This window comes from Varanus komodoensis, unplaced genomic scaffold (genome assembly GCF_004798865.1).
Source record: "Varanus komodoensis strain SLA01 unplaced genomic scaffold, ASM479886v1 scaffold20_1, whole genome shotgun sequence".
Lineage (NCBI taxonomy): Eukaryota > Metazoa > Chordata > Lepidosauria > Squamata > Varanidae > Varanus > Varanus komodoensis.
Genome location: NW_025335587.1, coordinates 3396391 through 3416921, shown reverse-complemented (window position 1 = coordinate 3416921; position 20531 = coordinate 3396391). Strand labels below are relative to the sequence as shown.

The 20531-nt window shown below is 38.6% G+C and overlaps 2 protein-coding genes across 14 annotated transcripts in view; one reads left to right on the top strand and one right to left on the bottom strand.

The window, feature by feature from the left end:
* Window positions 1-6059, top strand: part of CC2D1B (coiled-coil and C2 domain containing 1B) — a 42559-nt gene extending 36500 nt beyond the window's left edge. For all 7 annotated transcript variants that reach the window (XM_044429923.1, XM_044429922.1, XM_044429918.1 and 4 more), the window contains 3 exons: window positions 1402-1492; window positions 2363-2493; window positions 3087-6059. In XM_044429923.1, coding sequence (XP_044285858.1) covers window positions 1402-1492; window positions 2363-2482 — 211 coding nt within the window. In that variant the 3' untranslated portion in view covers window positions 2483-2493; window positions 3087-6059. The remainder of the gene's footprint in view (window positions 1-1401; window positions 1493-2362; window positions 2494-3086) is intronic.
* A 135-nt stretch (window positions 6060-6194) lies between these two features.
* Window positions 6195-20531, bottom strand: part of ZFYVE9 (zinc finger FYVE-type containing 9) — a 60481-nt gene continuing 46144 nt past the window's right edge. For 5 of the 7 annotated variants that reach the window (XM_044429912.1, XM_044429910.1, XM_044429913.1 and 2 more), the window contains 10 exons: window positions 19835-19990; window positions 16262-16486; window positions 15072-15154; window positions 13856-13960; window positions 13228-13378; window positions 12292-12372; window positions 10606-10768; window positions 8838-8943; window positions 7687-7863; window positions 6195-6544 (listed from right to left, as the gene is read on the bottom strand). In XM_044429912.1, the coding sequence (XP_044285847.1) occupies window positions 6383-6544; window positions 7687-7863; window positions 8838-8943; window positions 10606-10768; window positions 12292-12372; window positions 13228-13378; window positions 13856-13960; window positions 15072-15154; window positions 16262-16486; window positions 19835-19990 (1409 nt within the window). In that variant the 3' untranslated portion in view covers window positions 6195-6382. Of the gene's footprint in view, window positions 6545-6581; window positions 7864-8837; window positions 8944-10605; window positions 10769-12291; window positions 12373-13227; window positions 13379-13855; window positions 13961-15071; window positions 15155-16261; window positions 16487-19834; window positions 19991-20531 lie in introns of those variants that run through there. The other 2 variants (XM_044429915.1, XM_044429914.1) reach the window with 2 other exon arrangements.

Sequence of the window (20531 nt, the reverse complement as noted above, 5' to 3'; positions counted from 1 at the left end):
CAGCAATAAAACTGTCGTCTTTGTGATCCACTGCAGGACTAACTCAGCCATAGAAACGAAGCAAAGGCCAACCTGTGCAGTAGGCAGTCATTAGTTAACACCTTTATCTTACAGTTAATTGGGTAAATTACAGTAAGGGCAATGGCCCTCATGGCAATGTGGATATTAGTGTTAACCTGCTTAGGATTAAAGCAGCAACTTGAAAGGAGCCCCCTCTTAGCCAGAGGAACTTGCTAAAGGAGAGATGCTATATAATTATAGCCCATCATGGAGCACTTCCTAGTGCCTCTTTTAACGTTATACAGACCAGTGTAGCAGGTGGTTTGCTGAACCCAAACTAGAAACAACTTCCAAGAACCCTTCTTTTGAGTAACCCTGGACCCTACCCCTCTGGGAGAGCCCTTCTGAAAGCAGGCAAACCTCCTAGCCCTCCTTCTTGGCTAGCCCCTCCCCCAGTCCCGTGCCATGGGTTCAAGGATCATAACAGGCTCATCTGACTCCAGCCCCTTGCCCCCTCCTGGCGCTTGCAGACTCTGGCTGTTCCCAGGGTCTGCCAGAATACCTAGATATGGTGGCCTTGAGATGAGCTGCCTGCCTCTGCCATCACTATCTGTGCCAACCTGACCCTGAAACTTGTGCCAGGAACCACCCTGATAAAGCATGTACAGTCCTGCACATAGCTTTAACCCAAGGTAAATGCCTGAACAGAGCTGATTGCTGCATACTTAAAACAAAACCCTCTCATCTTTTTGCATGTGGAAAGAAATGAGTGTGTATTCAAGCTCAAAGCTTGTTGTTCCTCTCCGTTATTGAGGGGTGGCTTTGATGCACATGAAAATGGTTTATTAGGTTCAACACACTTCTGACAGTCTCCAGGAACATTGTTTTACCACACCCTATTTCAGGTGAAAATGTATTCTCTTAAAATTGGAGCTTGCAGAAAACACACTGCTATTGCTGTATGTATGTACAGTTTGCTTCAATGACTCTGAAATCCCCTACCAAAGTGCATTTTATGCTATTGTCCATTCAGCTCTTTTTTAAAAGTCATGGAATGCTAGGCCCATCTCAACAAGATTATTTTGCAAAAGGCAATTTCCTTGCTCATTTCTTAGGCTAAAAATTTATTGTGTGTGCCAATAGGCCAGAGTCTAAGCTTTGTGATAACTGATAGTACCCTACACATATCTTTTCTTTCATTCTTATGATGCAAGGCTCCTTTTTATTGTTTTCTTATAGTAGTTCTATAGAGCTCTTAGAGGATCAAGGGCTTTATACTCCATTCTTGACCTCAAATGAATAACAGAATTATTTGATATCCTGAACACATTTGGATGTTGCTGTTTCCCATAATGTTTGCTGAGAAAAGAAACTAATTCTCACCCTGCTGGTTTCCTCTAGATCATTTTTCAGGAGCGACAAGCAGGTGGGGACAGCACACTTGAAACTGGACAAACTGGAATCCGAATGTGAAATCAGAGAAATAATTGAGGTACAGTTCATACTTTGTTCAAGCAAACTATGAAGTTACTTTTTTGAACAATATACAGTGTTGTATTAAAATATATGGCATGGGCTTTCTCTGCATCATTTCCACTGCTAACATAGCTGTGGTCTTCTGTTCTCATGGTGTTTGTTATATGCCAATATCAAAGCATATGGCAAGTTTTGGAGCCAAGACCATTTATAGGTATAGGTTGGTTGATCCTTGGAATCAGTTGTCTTATTTTTTTAATGGGGTGCAACATTTCAAAAGCAAGTGCTATTATGCCACTTTGAAAAGAATGTTTCTTCTGTAGCCTGAAATGTGGGAGCCTGGTTCAGGGTTGTCAGCAAGGAGGAGTGCTTGAGAACATGAAACTCCTCTTGCTTTATAACTCCTCCTAGATGGTGCTGCTCTTGGTTCCTTGTTCTTTGGACTAGGATTCCTTTTATTTCTGATACTCATACATGAGAGTAACTCTTCCTATAGCCAAAGCAGCACCATCCATGTAGAAGGCAAACATGATTAGGGAACTCCCAGTGTTCCCAGAAGTGCAAAAAAAGAAAAAAGAAAAAAAATCCTGTGGGGGAGAGAACCTGGAAAATGGCCTATGGGAGCAGACAAACTGCTGACTGGCTTTTGTGTTGGAAGGGATGGGATGAAAAACTGGATGGGAGGAAGGCATGGCGGATTCACTGGAACACTTAACAGGGATGCTCTACACTGCAACATTTTGTTGGAGGCCTCGCTTTAGTATTTGGAAGCCTGCTCCTCAAGAAGAAGTGAAGGCTGTGCTTAGTGTTCAGCCAAGTGAAGAGAGTTCTGTGGATTTTTGTTGTTGTAGGCAAGATTTTTACATAGCTTTTCTCTCTGTCTTAGGTTTTGGATGGCAGGAAGCCTACTGGAGGGAAACTGGAAGTAAAAGTGAGACTCAGGGAGCCACTTAGTGGGCAAGATCTTCAAACAATTACAGAAAACTGGCTAGTCCTTGAACATTAGTTCTGCATAAGGTAGGAACTATTTTTTTATGTAAACTCCTAGTTAGATGCCTACAAGAACTATCTCAGTCTGCTACTCAGTTTGGTTATTGTGACAAGTAGGTTGTCTTGCAAAGATCTGTATTTCAGCTTTGCATTTGCTTAAAACATTTCTATCCTACATTTATCACTAGAATAACTAAGATAATTTAAAATTAAGACCAGACGTTTTTAGTGTTGTTACGTCGTAAGAGAGAAGGGGATTGCCAACCAGCAGTATAATTATATTACGGCCACAAAACCAAATATTTATGCCAAGGTTGTGAACTGTTCTATTATTTTATTTAAAATAATTTATCCCAGTCTCCCTCCAAAAAAGTTTCCCAGAATGGTCTACAATCAATTAACAAAAAGGCAGTCCCTTCTACATAGGCTTGCAATCTATTCCTTAGAAAGCATTATACTAAAAAGTAGTATGAATTTGCATTTGAATTCTGTGTTTGAAAGCAAACTGAAAATACCTTTTATAATAGAGGTCAGGCTTCTATTTATAATGATCTCTATTGCCACAATGTTGTCTTCTATATCTTTAAAACTACATTTATTTTTTCCTCACATTAACACAGATCCAGGAAAAAAGCTGCAGGATGGACTTTATATTCATAGAGCTTCTGCAAGCACCAAAGATGTTCAATGAATGCACTACTGAACATAACATCTTTATTTTCATAACTATCATATAGTATGAGTTGGTAAGCTTTGTAAGTCTACTATTGGAACTGAATATTACTGATCCACAAAGACAGACTGACCTGTCTTAAGCATGGTGAGATTAATATTGTTGGTACGACATGAATGTTACCTGTTAACAGACTGGCTTGTACAAAGGAAGGGTGTCTTTACAGAGTGGGCAAAAAGCTTTGTCTTAACGTATAGCAGTATACTAAATATACTGCTGCAGATGAAATTAATCCTGAATTTACAAATAAGATTGTTCCCAGCCCTAGAATAAATGCTAGGAGTTCAGTAGCTATTACTGTTAACCACTTGTGTATTCTCTTTACATCGCCAGGAATAAGGAATTCTTTAAACTATTGTTATCTCTCTCCCCACATTATTTAAAGCACACAGTCACACCATTTGCTTGAGAGCACACTAGCATGAGCCTTTGGAAAGAGGCCTGTACCATAAGTGAGAAGGCTAACAGCTGCTTTTTAAAGTGCTCTTCTTCCCTGCATTTTATTCTGCTTGTCTTCAGTCTTCGACAGAGGCAGAATGAAATCTTAAGAATTTCAACAGCATTTCAGTTTTGATTCAGAAAGGAGGAACACTTTAACAATTTGGTGGGAAAAAAATAACATGAGATCTTGCCTGTTTTGAAGAATGTAACACACACAATTCTAGGAGTCTGAAGTTGCCTGTTTTCCCTTTGCATAGCCTACACAAGGCAGTTGCAGATGATTTTCACAGTATGTGTGTGACTTCATAAATCTAAGTCTGCCATGCAGGCAGCATTTTTTTCTGTCTTAAGAAGAAAGAGACAATACAGTGCTCAATTTTTAATTTTAATAAATTTAATATACAAAACTACATGTTGAAAATAAAAATATAATATGCAGTCTTTTGCAGTGTTAACTGAATTTTAAAAGTACATTTTTTTTCTTTAAACAAGTACTCATTTCTTAACAATATGGTAATCTTAAGGTATATTTTAAAGGCTATGGTTGAAGCAAACCAGTCAGTCAATAGCATTTTGCACAAACATAACCCAGACAAATTATTTTTTGTTGGGGGAGGAGGAAGAAAAATAGTTTCATCTCCCTCTGTCAGTAACTTACTAATGTAAGACCAAAGCCACAAACCTATGCCTGTTTAGACAGAAGAGGGCCAACAATTCCCAGCATGCCTGCCTGGAGTGATACTGGGAGCTGCACGACTTTTTCCTCTCTTAACAGGCATAGGAGTATTCATGAAGTTACTGGGAAAGCTGCTTCTATGGTGAAACTGGGGTGCCATTTCTTGAAGTAGGAATCTACAGCAGCTATGTAGTAAATTGGAATAGATTTTGGAAATTCTGTCAGTAAAACTGAATGCTGTCACAGGAGGAAGCAAATCTTAAAAGCAATTTGACTTTATAGTCAAGGAAAACACCAGGAACCATAAGTTTCTTAGAAATGCTGAGTAGGGTCCTTGCTCTGTAAAGGATTTCACAGGTGCCTATTAGTGCCTGCTGTGCCCCATCTCCCATAGCAGAATATTGAGCACCTTTGGTAAGCTCAGCACGACCTAAGAAGTAAATGCAGATTGCATGGCCATCTATTAATTTAGTCTAACTATATTTAGAAATAAGAGTAACTTCTCCTATCCTTTAATTTGCAAACCAGGTCTAACGCCCTTGTCTCCTCCAGGGTCCTGTTGCAGTTTGCAATAGGCTGTATTAGGAAAGGTTTTTTTTTTTTTTTACTAATCTTAGGCAAGCAGTGGCAGCTTGCTTGAAAATGAGTTCTATGTATATTCAATTACACTTTGCTACTTACAGAGAAGTTAATTATCATAGCTGTCATTGCTATATACATTTGCTTTTTTAAAAAATGCAAGTGTCTCAACCTTTAACAACTGCTGCTCATCCGTACTACTGCTGATCCAGTTTTAAATCTGTATTGAAAAAGTGGAGCTTGTTCAGTCCATTATCTCCTTGCACATGGATGGCAGCAATTGTGGATGGCTGAAGCCTGTATTTGTCTTCTCACTCTTTGGGACAGCTCTTCCCACTAATTATCAATTTCTCAGGGACAGAAATTAGAAATAACAGGAATGTGTTCGCCTTCTTTGCTAACTCTCATTGCTAGTTTCGTATGGTGCAGCAAGAGGGTTCAAGCTGGTCTCCTCTCAAAGGGTGTCTCAGGTGAGGCAGAGCACAAATTGTCCAGCCTGAAGTGAAAGCAAAACATGCAACAGCAGCCAAACTCTTACAGTTCTCACAGGCTAGCGTTACATGGTGCTGCTACTATAAAGTGTTAGATAAGTGCAGGCTTAATGGTAGGGATAATGTAAATACAGTGCACACCAATCAGGATAATCAAGAAAGGACATTCCCTTAAAAAAGAAAAAAAGGACCAGCTGGAAAGAGAACAGTAATTCCATGTAACGGCTCTTCAAAGCTAACGATTCTCATGCCTGTGACGGCACTTTCAAAATTCACAGACATATAAACAAAATCATGGCAGATGTTCGCCAATTTACCAGTCTGAGGAGGAAAGTTCCACAAGTGGAAAAAATGTAAAACTATCCTATTTATACACACAACTGCAAGCTTAATTTACATACAGCTTTTAGAGAAAGATTGCTGCTTTGTTTGGGGCAGACATAAAAGGTACCCTCAGTCATGTGGCTTCCTTTCTGTACATCTCTATAGAATATCTCAACATGTCTTGGAGGTACTTCAACCAATAATCTGGTCAAAATATGTAAACGATAATTTTTAAATGTCTAGAGAAGTTAGCCATAAACGGCAGTATAATGAGGTCAGAATGGAGGTCTTGATTGTTTCTTCAACACAAGTTTTACAAACAATAAACATTACATTTCCTTTTTATTTACTTCCAAGTAATCTTTGCACCCGTTTGAGGATTGAATACATGACTGCAATTGTCTTAAAACATTACCATTATTTGTTTTTAATCTGTAACAGAAGTGTATTAGCTGCAAAGATAGCATAGCCGTTTTGTATTATAGAAGCTGCCCTGATCCTGTTGACAAATGCATAGACAATTCAGAGTTATGGAGCAACTGTTCTCACCCCCACCCCTCCCCCACCCCTTCATAATAGTGTTAACAAAAAGCTTAATTTTCCAGTTTTAAAGTGCAAATGATTCAGATTCAACTGCTGCTGGAACAGGTCTGAACAGAAAATGAAGTCCTCTTATGAGATGTTTTCCAGAATATAAAAGATAAGCTCCATGATGATGGGGCCTTCATTCAGCTGGCATGCTCCTCCATGAATCACTGGAACTAAGGCACTGTCCAGATCATTCATGTACTGAGCAGGCAGTGGCTGGCTATTGCTTCCAGCCTGGTAGCCAACCTACAAAACACACAATAAAAGGAGAAAAGAACCCTTTACTTTGTTTTGAAATGAGCATGTGCACAAGAAAGAGACTGTATCCTCAGAAAGTTAAAAAAAATATGGTTCAGAAGGGACATCTTCATGGAGGAGTGGTGGTAGATAAGCAGGATCTGAATCACATGTGCTTAAAGTAACCCTTTAAGATCACATGTATCATAATTCAGAGTACATTAATACAGAGATCTTCAAATAACCATTGCCCAGTAGAAATAAAAGAAAGCTCAAGTTTCCTGAAACACAATAGAAAAAACAAGCAAGCAAGAAGAGTAATAGTAAATAAACTGGTCTGTGTGAAATTTGTATTTTCTAAGATTAATGGATAGCTAAGTGCACAACATGAAGAATCCTTTTCAAAGAATGAACAGTGCAACAGCATCTGTTCACATACCTTCACATTAAGGAAGCAGAAGTTATGGAAACAAGTATTTTTCTTCTTTCAGAAATGAGGTTCAATACTTATATCAGCCACACAGAATACTAGACGAAGAGAAATTTGCCGGAGAAATTGTTTTAATTATGGTTACCAGCCAGTCATTTTTCAACCTCAACAGCTGTCCCAAATGGAATCTGACAACTAGTATGCCTATATATGTGTGGCAACATTTAGATATGTCTAATAAAGGAACTTAGTTATCTAGATAAAATGCAGGGCATGAGGTGAAGTTGGCAAATGCTACTGGCGGCTATGGCTTGCTCATGCCATTGGATGCTTGAGAGTCTTGGCTGATTGGAGGCTTGCAACTAACTGGTTCAAACAGTGGAATAATTGACGGCAAGTGCCTATAAACTCCCATTTAAAAGGGCTAAAGAAGAATACATATCATTTCTCCTTTGCCTGTGCCTCATAAAACTGTGTGAAAGGCTGGTGGCCCCCTGGAGCAACTAGAGAAGTGGAGGGTTCCTACACCCTTTCTCCATCACTGATCCTAGTACCGTGTTTGAACAGAAGATGATTTTCCATTTGGATCCAATCCAATATTCGCATCAATGACCAAACAAAAGAAATGCCAAAAGAAGGCAAAGGAACTATTCATGCTTTCTTTGGCTTACTTAACTACACACACCAAAGTAGCAGACAAAAGTAGTTGCTTTTATCTTACTTGATCAGCATCAAGTGTAACTCGTAGACCCAACTTGGTCATTCCATCTTCTTTCAACAGCTTCAAGTGAGGGCACAAGGCTAAGCAGAAAGCCTTAGCCACATTCTCAGTCAGCCTGCTGTGATCTGCTGGGTCACTTAGGCCATTATGTTGGTCATCATTTTCCAGAAAGAAAACCTAAAGAAAGAAATAATTGTTCTATATACAGCCCAAATAAATTTACGTCTCTATATTTCCGCATTGTCACACTAGTCTTAGAGTTCAGGAACACCATGACACAAGCAATTTTTCTAATCTGTTCAGTTAATGGTGGGTCCTGAAGTCTAAGGGAAGTAGATGAACTAGTTTAGGCATCTTGCAATGGGAAAGGTTGGTTGTTAGATGTCCTGCTGTCACAATGAGATCCTTTTCAGCTTCTGACTATTTAATACTTAGAATTTGACCTAATTCTACTAGTGTCCAGTTCATGCCACTGCTATGAAGAAAAGTTGAAAAAGATCAGCTAAGATAATTTGTGCATGCTGACCACCAATACTGCTTACAGGGAAAAGAAAGTGATCCATAAGACTGATGAAACACAGAGATGCTTCCTGAATATGAACTATTCTAGAACAAAAAAGAATTATTTTATTCATATTTCATGGTATGCCACCTAGGTTTGAATTAACTCACAGTGGGAGTAAGCAGCAGCTTGTCATGTCATACAAACCTGGCCTTTGTGGATTATTTGAGGTGTAAGCAAAATAATCCATGATGCCCAGGTTCATACTACATCACAAGCCATGGCATACCCCACCACAGCTTGCATAGTCAAAATGGCAGTTGGTGCAGCTCACACAATCCTATGGGGTAATTAACCCATGATGGGTTACTGTAAAATATGAAGCAGCCCAGTCTGTTTTTACCTTCAAAAATTAACAGGTAAGCAAAGTATTGAGGCCATTCCAAGTCAGGCAGAAGCCACACAATGAATCTTTCTAGCCTCCCTCAACCAGAAACATGTCTTCATGTTCAGTATCTGCATATTTAGTGGAAGTTAACTGAGCCCTTTCTGGTTTTTCATCAGGCTTCATTTTTATGGTCAATACAGACACACTATGCAAAGTCACTAGATTTCGACTTTAAAATGCAAAACAATCTTGTTTCCTTACCTCTGTCCACCTAATGACCTTCCCATTTGCTTTATAATCTGAGCCATGAAATATCTTGACACTTGTGATAGATTCCATAGATTTTCCATCAATAGGGCTTACAACACTTGAAAGAGGAGGAGTAAGCAGCATATGTCAGTACATCATACCATGTTTAGACAAACCAAATTTTACAGGCTTTAAAAATGCTTCAAGTTTTACCATTAAAAAGTAAAAGCCAGCCTCCAAAAACAAGACAGTACTGTTGCGATACATTTTAAGGTCAATTTGTTCCATGAACTAAGTAAGTAGAGGCACAAAGCTCAAATGAACACTTCTCAGCAGCACTAACATGCCCATGAAACTCCCATGTGAGCCAAATTTTTCCATTCTCTTCAATGGTATCTCACCATTGCATCCCACAAGAGCTCTGGGCAATGCAGTTCATTCTGTGTCTCTAATACACACACATATATATGTGTGTATCTATTACATATTGCAGGAGTACCAGTTGTTGGCAGTTCTTCATAGCAAATGCATTTGCCCCACAAAATGATGCATGCACAATTTCATACACCAAAAAGATACTAATGTATGAAGTCATGCATCAAAACCATATATAAGTTGGTATCTCTTAAGTTTAACCTTTGACAGCTGTTATGTAAACTCAGTTCATTCCAGCACTGATATCCTAAATGACTGTGCCCTAGTATAGCTGGTCATGGTACAAACCAGAGGGGAGGCAATCCTAGATTTAATCCAAGGTAGCGTTGCAAAGGACATAGTATTGGATGTAAATGTTGTTGAACCAATGTAACCACAGTGCTATCAGACTTAATATACGGGCAGGTGGAAGATTGCTAAAGAGTTTCAGTGGAATCACATTTAAATTCAAAGTGGGGACCGTCACTAAAATGAAGGAACTGCTTTAAAGAAGCAGCTGAACAGGACAGGCAAGAAAGTTAAATACCTTCAAAATGCGTGGAGATTATACAAAACCACAAGAATAGAACCACAGACAGTATACATACCACAAGTTAGGAAAGGTAACATGAAGGTCAAAAGGTCACCCACACGGTTAATAAGCAGAGTCAAAAGGGATGACTTGCTTCAAGAAATGAAAATCTTGCCGAAATCAGGAAAGCAAAAGGAAGCACAAGCTTGCACATAGGAGATGCAAGCAAACAATAAGAGAAGCAAAGAAACCTTTTGAAATGTTTTCACTAACAACATCAAGGCCAACAATAAAGAATTCTTTATCAGAAGAAAGAAACTACCCAGAGAGGCAGCTGGGTTATTAGATGATAGCAGAATTAAAGGAGGATGAGGAGAAGCTGCAATCAGGAGGATACAGAACAGATACCTGTTCCTGAACTTAAGCATTTAGGAAAGAGTAGGAGGAATTAAGGCAAATAAGTGACAAAAGGTAACAATGTCAACCTTATTGACAAAATCAAAGTCAATAAATAACCTAGAGTTCTTAAAGAGCTCAAATTTGAAATTACTGACCTTCTTACAAAAATACGCAATATGTTCCTAAGATCAGCCTCTTTACCAGAGGACCGGAGAATGAACAAAGTAACACCAATAGCCACCAGTCAGGATGCCTTTAAAACAGAACTGGACAAATTCATGGAGGAGAAGGCTCTCAATAGCCACTAGTCTGGCTTGCCCCTGTGTGAACAGAGTACCTTACTGGTCTGACCATTTGTGTGATCCCGATGGCTCTTATGTTTTAAAACTAAATAAGCTAATTTAAAAGCTTTCAAACAAAGACTGCTATATTTACCCTTTGTTGAAGTTTTTGTCATCATCCACCCACTGAACATGCACATGCTCTTGGGGCTCTTCAGCATCCATTTTACCACAAGCAATAGTGAAGTCTTTCATCTCTCTCAGCGCCTGCCTTAGGGAGTCCATATTTTCAGCTGTTATCTGGACCATAACACCATCTAGGAAAGATGTGACAAACTGTTGAAAATACCCACAGCACTTTTCACAAATCAGAGAAGAAATGCATGCATCAGACTAATGTTTCAAATGTGTACATCCTAAGTGCAAGTTTTGAATGTACATATGGCAGGGCTGGCTTTCACACTTCTATGGGGCATAAAGGTCAAATCACATAATCTAGACTACAAAATCAAAGTATAAGATTATGCAGATGAGACCTTACCCTAATCTAACTCTCCATCCACCCACACCTATCACCCAATATATATTGACTATCCAACATGTGGAGATGTGTGAGGAATCTGGTATGAGGGTGAAGAGACATTTCTACAATTCAGCACCCAGATTCTGGCTTGTTTTAGCGCTGTTCAGGAACTTTTGCAAAAGGTGAGCCAGCTTGTGGACTTCTTTCTATAGAATGAGTCTCAATTTGTACTTCAAGTACTAATATTTGTGTAACTGAACACCCCAAACATATGTGTCTTTACTCTGATTTGTGCAAAATCAGCCTATTTGTACCAGTGACATGTTGCGTCAATCATACTTTGTGCCAACTGGCCAATTATGCACAAGTCATGGTACAGTAACATGGTCTTCAGGTGCAAATGTCATAAGCAGTTTAAAAATGTAGCAAGCTGAAGCCTATCCAGATATGGTAGTCTATTTAAAACACACATACACACCCCTTGTCTCAGGATCCAGATTTCCCCATTCTGGTTCCTTAACTCTACACTGAGGCTTAACCCCAACCCTAACACCTAGGTGTAACCACAACAACAATCAGACAACATGCACAAAGGCAGTACTCAGATTCTCTTGTTTGCCCATTATTTCTTCCCAATCGAGGCGAGTTCCAGGCCTCTGGACAAGCACAGGAAGCCAGGTATTTCCAGTCCTAACTGTAAGTCCAGCACTAGCAAACAGGCATAATAATCCCTTTACATTTGGACAAAAACACAAGGGCCAATACTCAGTTTGTTCTTCTTGACTGCTCACTTTCTCTGCACCCGAAGCCAGTTCCAGGCTCCCTGAATTATAATTTAATTTTAATGATGGTCTTGTCATGGAATTCACTTGTGACCCCCTCCCACAGTCTACTATTCAAATTTCACCACAGTTTTTAAACTGAATTGTAATTATATAACTGTGATGCCTCTAAAAATATTTTATCACTCAGGAACAAAACCAAAAATTTATGCTTGCACTTTTATTTGCTGAAAACATAAAATACAGAACTAAAATAAAATCGGCAGTTAAGACAGCAGCTGTAGAGTGGTTTTCCAGTACTGCTAGGCAATGTTAGTGCAAGGGCCTGTTCTCACATCTCCCTGGATTCATCCTCCTTTCTGTTTATTTAAGCTTGTTCCTTATGGCTTGCATTGCTCAAAAATTCTACAGGAATCTAGTACTTAAGTTTAAAAATAGCAACATGTTAAGTTCTAACACAGTTGCACCATACTTTCAAGCAAAAAAGAAAACAAAAACCCCCCTACTGCCTTTGGTGAAAGCTGACAAATCTTACCTTCTACAATACTGGACTTGGCAAGATAGCCTGAAGATGATTTTAAAGCTCCACTAAAGACAAAGAAGCTGGCTCCAGTCACTGCAACAATTTGAGATATGAAGAAAGCTCATGTTGTGCATAAGAGCTAGATTTTAGAATTCAATCAACATCAGAGCAGCAAATAATTCAAAAACCAAATTTATGGAACCTTCCCCCTTTTTAGCCAAACACATTGGCAAATTTAAGTATTCAAAGAAAACCCAATTACTATTAACACATTTTAACTACTGCATTTTTCCCCTGACCATAAAGGCAATCCTGGAGCTTGTCAGAGGTGATTTAGCCATTGCCCTGAGTCAGATGTATCAGTAAACCATGGTTCAGTATTACAAGACTAAGCTCTAACCAATTTCACACATCCCCCACTCCTCCTCCTTCATGTGTGAGGCATTCCTTTTGAATAAAGTACAGTTTACCATTACATCCAGACTCTAGCAACCAACCAATTTAAATAAATCAAGTCAGAAATCATGGGTTATCATGGTCTTCCCCAGAAGTGCTGGATTATAGTTCCCATTATCTTGGCTGATGGTGGGAATTGTAGTCAAAATGGCTAGTTTAGTATTATGTCTGAACTGTGAAATAAACCTACCTAAAATGAACATTAAAATAGAAGGGTGAATGGAAGTAAACAAGAGTGAAGAGGAATTTAGCCACAGGATTAGCATGCCTGTACAAAGTGGTGTGATTGTGCTACATTTGAGAAAGTATGTCTCTTTCAAGTCTCAGTTTACATCACTCTCTGATACTCCTCAGAAGATCTATAGTGAAAGGTGAGACCATGTACTTGCAAAATGAAATGGGCCTGAGAGAAATGAAAAACGCATTAAGGAAATGAAGACGACACTGAATGGAGGGGGGGGGAGGAGGTGACATACTGTCTGCCGTTCTCACCCTTCCGTGGCTGATTATGAATACTGATGGCCTGTGTCTGATAGTTCCCATCATCATTCTGCACACACACTAGATGAGAGTCTGCCCGCTCATTGAAGCATGCACCACCTGCTAGAACATGCTCATTGGACTTGTTCATGGCTTTCATCATCTGCAACCAAACCAAAACAGACCATCTAGCATTACTATGCACTACTGGACCATGACCTAAAAAAAAGAAACATTTTTGACATGTGGGAAACTTTCCACGGATATAGTGGAAGAACATGCCATCTGTACTGGGGTCAAGTGAAGCTATGTTCAAAGGTATATGTCTAAGCTATGTTTAAAAACTTCCCCCCATCCTCAACACACACTAAGATTTTACCCTTCCAAAACTATTCGTCCTTGAAGCATATTTAACAGCCAAAAATAATCTGTGATATACACACTGTAAAAGATGTCATTTTTTTCAGATTGGAGCCAAAGTAAAAACACCACTGTATGCTCGGTGCCACTAAGTCTCTTGCTGAACAATAATTTGAAACCCAGTCTCCCAAATTCAATTGTAGTTAATTAAATAATTTAATAAAATCATTGCTGTTTTGCTGCTTCTGGAATCTGAGTGTCATGTATTCATAGCACATACCTCATTGTACCTGTTGCTGGGAATTTTGATGCTAGTTTTCCTCACTTCCATATCAACCACTAAGCCTTGGACAACTGGCAATGTATACTGGTAATTTCTGAAGTCCTGTCAATGCACAGAATAACTAAAACTGTGATAATTACCAACAGAGTTTCATTTTAACAGGGCAAGAACTATGAGTTAATATAAAAATACTACACTAAAATATACTTAATTTGCAATAAACAATATCTTCTTAGTACTGCAGTAAGAAAATAGATGGATATACTTTCTTTCAGAGGTAAGTTGAAACACCAAAGTAGCAAGGTCTGTGAACAATAGCAAGTAGGGAGAATCAATACTACACAAAGGAGCTGCTTTCCCTATTGGCAACTATGCTTTCAATTATGTTAGAGATACTTCATCTGCTGAATGAAGAGACCAGCAGCAAGAAGAGAGTACCCACCTGAAAATCCTGTGCTCCAAAAACTTTCCTTCCTGAACCCTTGAGAATACAGCACATGTTTAACACTTTTACCTTTGTGTACTTTAAAGGGCACAATCCTATTCAAGTTTAGTTAGGAAAAGGCCTACAACATCCAGCATAGCAACTTAAGAAGATAATTCAGAATTCTGTCAGATAAAGTCTTATTTTAGTGGGCATCACTGTGGCATGTAGAATATTTGACTTTCAGTAAAACAAAGTTCTACCATGTTTCAAAAAGGCTTGGTCACCCACAAACTGGAATCTACATTCACACTGAAAATCAATTATCTGTTCCACAGGTGTCAGGAACTTGTTGTACTCTCTTCTTGGCCTAAACTTTTCCATTTCCTGGAAAGTGATTGGCACAAGCTGGATGTGCACAGAGTAGACAAGACCTGCCTAAAACATACAGACTCTGATAGCCAATCCAATTCACTATTTAGCTCCTTCTACCTTACTTCCCTGAGGAAAACCAAATTCAAGTCTCCACAAATAATATAGACCCCAGGGCCACATTTTTACTGTTTACACTAAATAATCCCATACCCATCTGAAGAAACCTATTTGCTATAATATTTCTGGAATTACTATGTACATAAATTGAAAACTTTTATGCATTTATTTATTTTTAGACTTATTTTCTGCTAATCAGCCCAAGGGTCCTCTAGGTGGCTCACAATAAAATATAGGTTATACCCTTTTATTATTTAATCACTAGAGAAGAAAAGCCATCTTGTAGTCATCACTTACTGCGAGAAGATTCATAATTGTGTGTCCAGTCTCCCCAAACAATGGCTTACGAAATCTGACACTGAAAAGTGGGCATGGGTACACTAAGAAAATAAAAGTAAAATCAGACTCAATTTTCTCTTCTGAGGTTTCCTCAAAATATTTATCGGACTAGACAACCAGACCTAGAACAATACCAGCAGAAGCAAGACTAAAAGACAGAGTTGTTATCCGTTACTGTTCTTTGACTGTGTTCACATATGTAAACATTAACGAGAGGAATCCTTTTACCCATTCTGGTGCCCAGCTGATCAAAGACCTTTAGGGACAGAATGAGATCTTTACCTTTCTACTTGGGTACAGAAGTATAGTGGAGAAGATAACTATGCTTTCTATGTACACTCCTTCTCTACTCTCAGGTTTGCAGTTTTGGTGTACTCCTGGAGGCTGCTGTGAACCTGGATGCCAGGTTTTGATGGTGGCTAGAGTGAGTTTGCACAGCTTAGTCTTGTACACCAACTTCCTAAGTGAAATTCCTACCACATATGGTAGACATTTGCTATTAATCTCCTGTGTTTTCTCCTCAGCTTTCATATGGGCAGTGTGTGGGTGGATATTTATTTAGCACTACTGGAGTAATATACCATCTCATCATTATTTTATAGCAGTTCTCTCAGCCATTTTCAAAGAGCCTATGAGCTCTATTTGAACAGTTTACCAACTCTCCATGGAAATACATATTCTTATATTTTGTGTTTCTTTAACTATCAAATTTTGATCTATTCAGTCTCAGTATCAATATTTAAGAATAAATCACAGTTATTTGATAAGTACCTTTAAATGTCATAATTAATTTTTCAAAAGCTGTTCATTCTTAAGTTGTTCCTTTTCTCTAAGATGCATTCAGTTTGAAAATACTTAAGCTATAAGGAAATTTGGTCAATAGTATGTATGCCAATTAGAAACATCTTAAGAATTACAGTTTGGATCATAACTTTTTGTTCAGCGAATGGAAGAATTTAATGTTTCCTGAAAAATCTGTGCTTGTGGAAAGATTCTAAGCCAATATATCATCACCTACAAAATAGTAAAATCAGTGGAAGTTATATCCTTAGCCATTTTATAGGTACTGTACTTGAGAATCCTTGTTAAATAAAGAAAATTATCCTCTTAAATAAATAGATATATCATTTAAGAAAAACAGTACTTACACCTATATTCAGCTCCAAGTCTCAGCATCAATCGGATGGGAAATACTTTGGCCCAAGGAGTCTCCCATTTCTGGATAAGAATCCCAAATAAATATGGAGGGGCAGGGAGCACCAAATCCTGCAGCGACTGAAACGCAGGAGTAACATACAAAAAGCCACCATGCTCCTTACTACCAAGGAAACTCTGGCTAAAAAATGAGTGTCCTAAATTGCCCACAACATTACCTGCAAAACCAAAAGGTATTGTTATTTCAATGGGTATATATCATGAAGTTCTAAAGGCAGAATTGTGTATAGCACCTATTTCCTATTGTACTGCTAGTCATAAAGCAGAACATTTTAAAATTAAAGCATACTTATTTTAAACCACCTAAAATATGACAGAAATATACCAAAATAAAACATTACTCAATTGCAAATGAAACTTTATTTTTCAAACTTGCATTAGAAAACTTCACTACAGACTAATTTAAAGCATTACTTCATCATTTTCAACTATATCAGTGAAATCACACACTGTAAATGATGAACTGATGAAAGAAGAATATGGTTCCATTTAATCTGGTAATGTGACTATTTTTAGATTTTAGTCAAAAAATAGAATTTTTTAAACATCTAAAACCTGCAAGGGAATCAGAATAAAGTATTTCTCCTCTTGGTACCATACAGGTTTGCAAGAATATGTAACTCAATTAACATATAAAGTTCCTGTTCCAAAATCAGAGTGCCTACATGCTCCAAGGCACCTTGGCAAAACAGATTAATATACTGATATATTTCAACAGACTCACTGATGCTTAAACCTGAAAATTTATGACATATTTCTGTCTCGTATTAAGAGCACAGAATATAAACTTAACCACAGACAGATTGGCATATCTATTGCTGCCAGCCAAAAGGTATGGCAGATAGAAATCTCATGAACAGTGAGGGAACCTACTCTGCCTTTCCCTCAGTGAGGGAAAGGCAGAAGAATACAAATGGCAACTGAATAGAAAGTGTGGTAAAATTTCTATTACACTTCTGCCATAAGGGCAGAGTCTTTGAGAGTGGCTAATACCCTCGCAGCAGCCTAACCATTCTGTGAGTGGCATTTAGCCAGGAAAAGAGTTGGTGAAAAATGGGACAGTGAAAAAGGTAAAACAACTTGCTAGAACAGGAAAAGAAGGGGCAGAGAAGTCCCCCAAAGTGGGGAGCAACATCTCTTGGAATCTACTAGACCTGGTCTAATCTCCTCAATGATCCCAAAGGCTTCTCTCTAATATTATAACTATCAGAAGAGAAAGATCAAAGAAGATTAAAACCTAGACTCAGCAGTTTATCCTCCACTAACTTATCCCACACTGATTCATGGGAATCTATTGGGTCCACTTTAAAAGTTTAGGTAAGGACTCACAATCTAATAAAACAAGTTTAAATTTTACGGCAGCTGCCCAAGCCATTAGAGAAATTTGACTACAAGTTGAAACTGTACAAGGATCTAAAAGTATTTAACAAACAACTTATAATACTTGCAGAGAAAGTGGATAATAAAAAAGGTTTTATAATGGCACGTATATATTAAGTATGGTATATTCAACTTGTTGGACTTGTAAGGCTTTCCTATGGAAGGGCAGCTTTTATTATACTGAAATTAAAGGGATATGTTATTTCAGTAGTAATCCCATAATTGTAATTTCTTACAGTATATTCAGATACAAGACCTGCAGGAGAATTAGTGAATTGAAAAATGAGACCTTTACACATACAAAAGAGTACTTTGAGGCAGTATGTGCTGAGTGCTTTCAGGTATTCGTCTTATTAATGTATTTTATAAGGTGAAAGTGGTTTGAGAAATATTTTGCTCCTCATGATATACAGATATTCCTTTTGCCTAAATGTCATATCTAGTCGAATAGAATGCAGTATATTGCACTGTACAAAAACAGTGTCCATAAACAAATTATGTCAATTACACCATGGTGAAACTGCAGAGAATATGAATGTGGTAGGATGGAACAAAGTTCAATCAGCATCTGAAGACTAAGTGGAACACACCATTTTGGGTCCTTCCACTGGTGTGATCACAAGTAGCACATCTTGGCATGCAGAGTTGCAGAAAACTCCACAAGGTCAAAATACTGGTTTTAACTTTAACTCTAGATGGCTCGGGACTCCAGTATGTCAAGGACTGCCTCCTCCCATATAAAACTAACCAGTTTCTGAGGTCAACTTCAAATGCCCTTTTCTATGTGCTCTGAGAGAAGCTTGGGAGAAATCAGTACAGGAACAAGGATTTTCTACAGTAACCGCATGTTTGTGAAATGCTCTCCCCGTCATGATCCAAAGTTCCTCCTTTGAGCAGACAAAACCCACAGGCTGTTTTCCTTGCAAAATATTCTTTATCGCTCTTAAGTACAGATCACCCAGAACAAATCTCTGATCATGCACAGAGCGGTTTGTTGAACCCAATCTTTTTTTATCTACAGGACCATTCCCTAGAATATGCCTAAGTCCCATCCCCATGGGAGGGGCTTTCTGAAAGCAAGCATCCGTCCTCTATGTGTGCTGCTCATTCAGTTGGACCTCCCATCTCTAATGATGCCTTGCCATGCGGTCAAAAGCAAGTGCCTGGCCTGCATCTGAGAACTCCTCATACTCAGAGGTCCTTCCTATCAGCTGTACATCTTGGCCATTTCCAGGAACTGCCTGGCTAGGCAAAGCATCTGGCATTGAGATAATTATCCTCTTCTCCTCCTACATCTGTGTATCTTGACTTAGCCCATCCTCCTCAAACCCAACATAATCTATTTCTCTTTTTGATTCCAAAGAATAGTTTGGGATGCAGCCAGCAGTCCATGAGAATGATTGCCCCAGACCACCATGCTCTTTGTGTCCAATATTCCTGAAGGAAGCTGATCTGGAACCAACAGTGCAAACTTTACAGTACTAGGCAAACACATACTTATTTCCAAGGCATTGGGACATCAGTTATTGTCCAATTGTTATGGGTGGCTTTTGTGCTCATTCTAGGCTGTGAACAAGGAGGGAAACTTACTTAGAAAAGCAATCATTTACCGTTTTACTCATTTACGGTAATCATTTACTGTTTTACTTAATATCGTATTATATACTGCCTCATTGCCAGATTGAGTCAACAACCTTTGGAATTGAAAAGGATATCAGAATACAGAATACAGAATACAAGAATAAAAGAGAAAAGTAAGAGCAGATCTATCAAGTCCATCAGACTGTTTGCATAGTGGCCAACCAAATGAGCATGGAAAATTCACAAGCAGGACCTAAGTCTAACAGCACCCTCCTGCTCATGGATACTGGCATAGTGCCCCTGATGCATGACCATTATGACATAGCTACTGATAGTCTTACTCTCCATGAGCTTGCCTAATCCCCTTAAATTAGTTGTCCTTAACGTATGCTCTGGGGATGAGACAGACAACCTCAAGTTGCTATCGAACCCCTTATATAAAACTAACAGAGTGGAAGAATCTAAAAGCCACTGCGACATATGTTTATTTAATAATTTAAATTAAGTGCCAGTAGTCAGAGTTTTCAAAATGGTAGTTCTCTCACCTGCCAAGGCATCTCGATAAAGCTGCACAAAGTGATTGAAGATATCCTTGGGCAAACATTTCTCATCAGGTAAACACTGTAGAAGAATTACTATTTCTGACTGGCCTACTGCATGCATTCCCTTTGTAGTAAAGCACCAACATTTCCTATTCACATCTGCAGAAAAGAAATCATACTGGAAATTTCAAAACATGGACAAATGGAACAAATGTAAAGTGAAAGCAGACATAGCTGAAGACTACTCATTTGTCAAAGCCAAACTAGAACCATGGTACAGTTCAAAGTGGCCAAGAAGGCCACTGGGTCCATCCTCCTGCTCAATTAAAAACTCTAAGTTAAACCACCCCTCTCAGATGGCTGTCCATCTGTTTACTGAATGCCTCTAGCAGGGCAGAGCTCTCAACCTTCCAAGGTAATTTGGCATTTTTAAAATAATTAATAGCAGCCATGCATTGGGTATGTGTGGACTAAAACCACAGTCCTGTGAATAGGGAGGGGTTAAACCCTTTCCCCTGTCAAAATTAAAACCCCTCCAAAGCTTTTTGCCCCACAAGAATGAACATCCCATAGAACATAGTATAGTATTTTGATCTAGTTTGGTTCCTGCTACACTTGGCATAAATCACACTTCTTCTGAATCAAATCTGGCTCCACTTTTAATTGACACTAGGGAGCATGTTTTTATTAATACCATCAT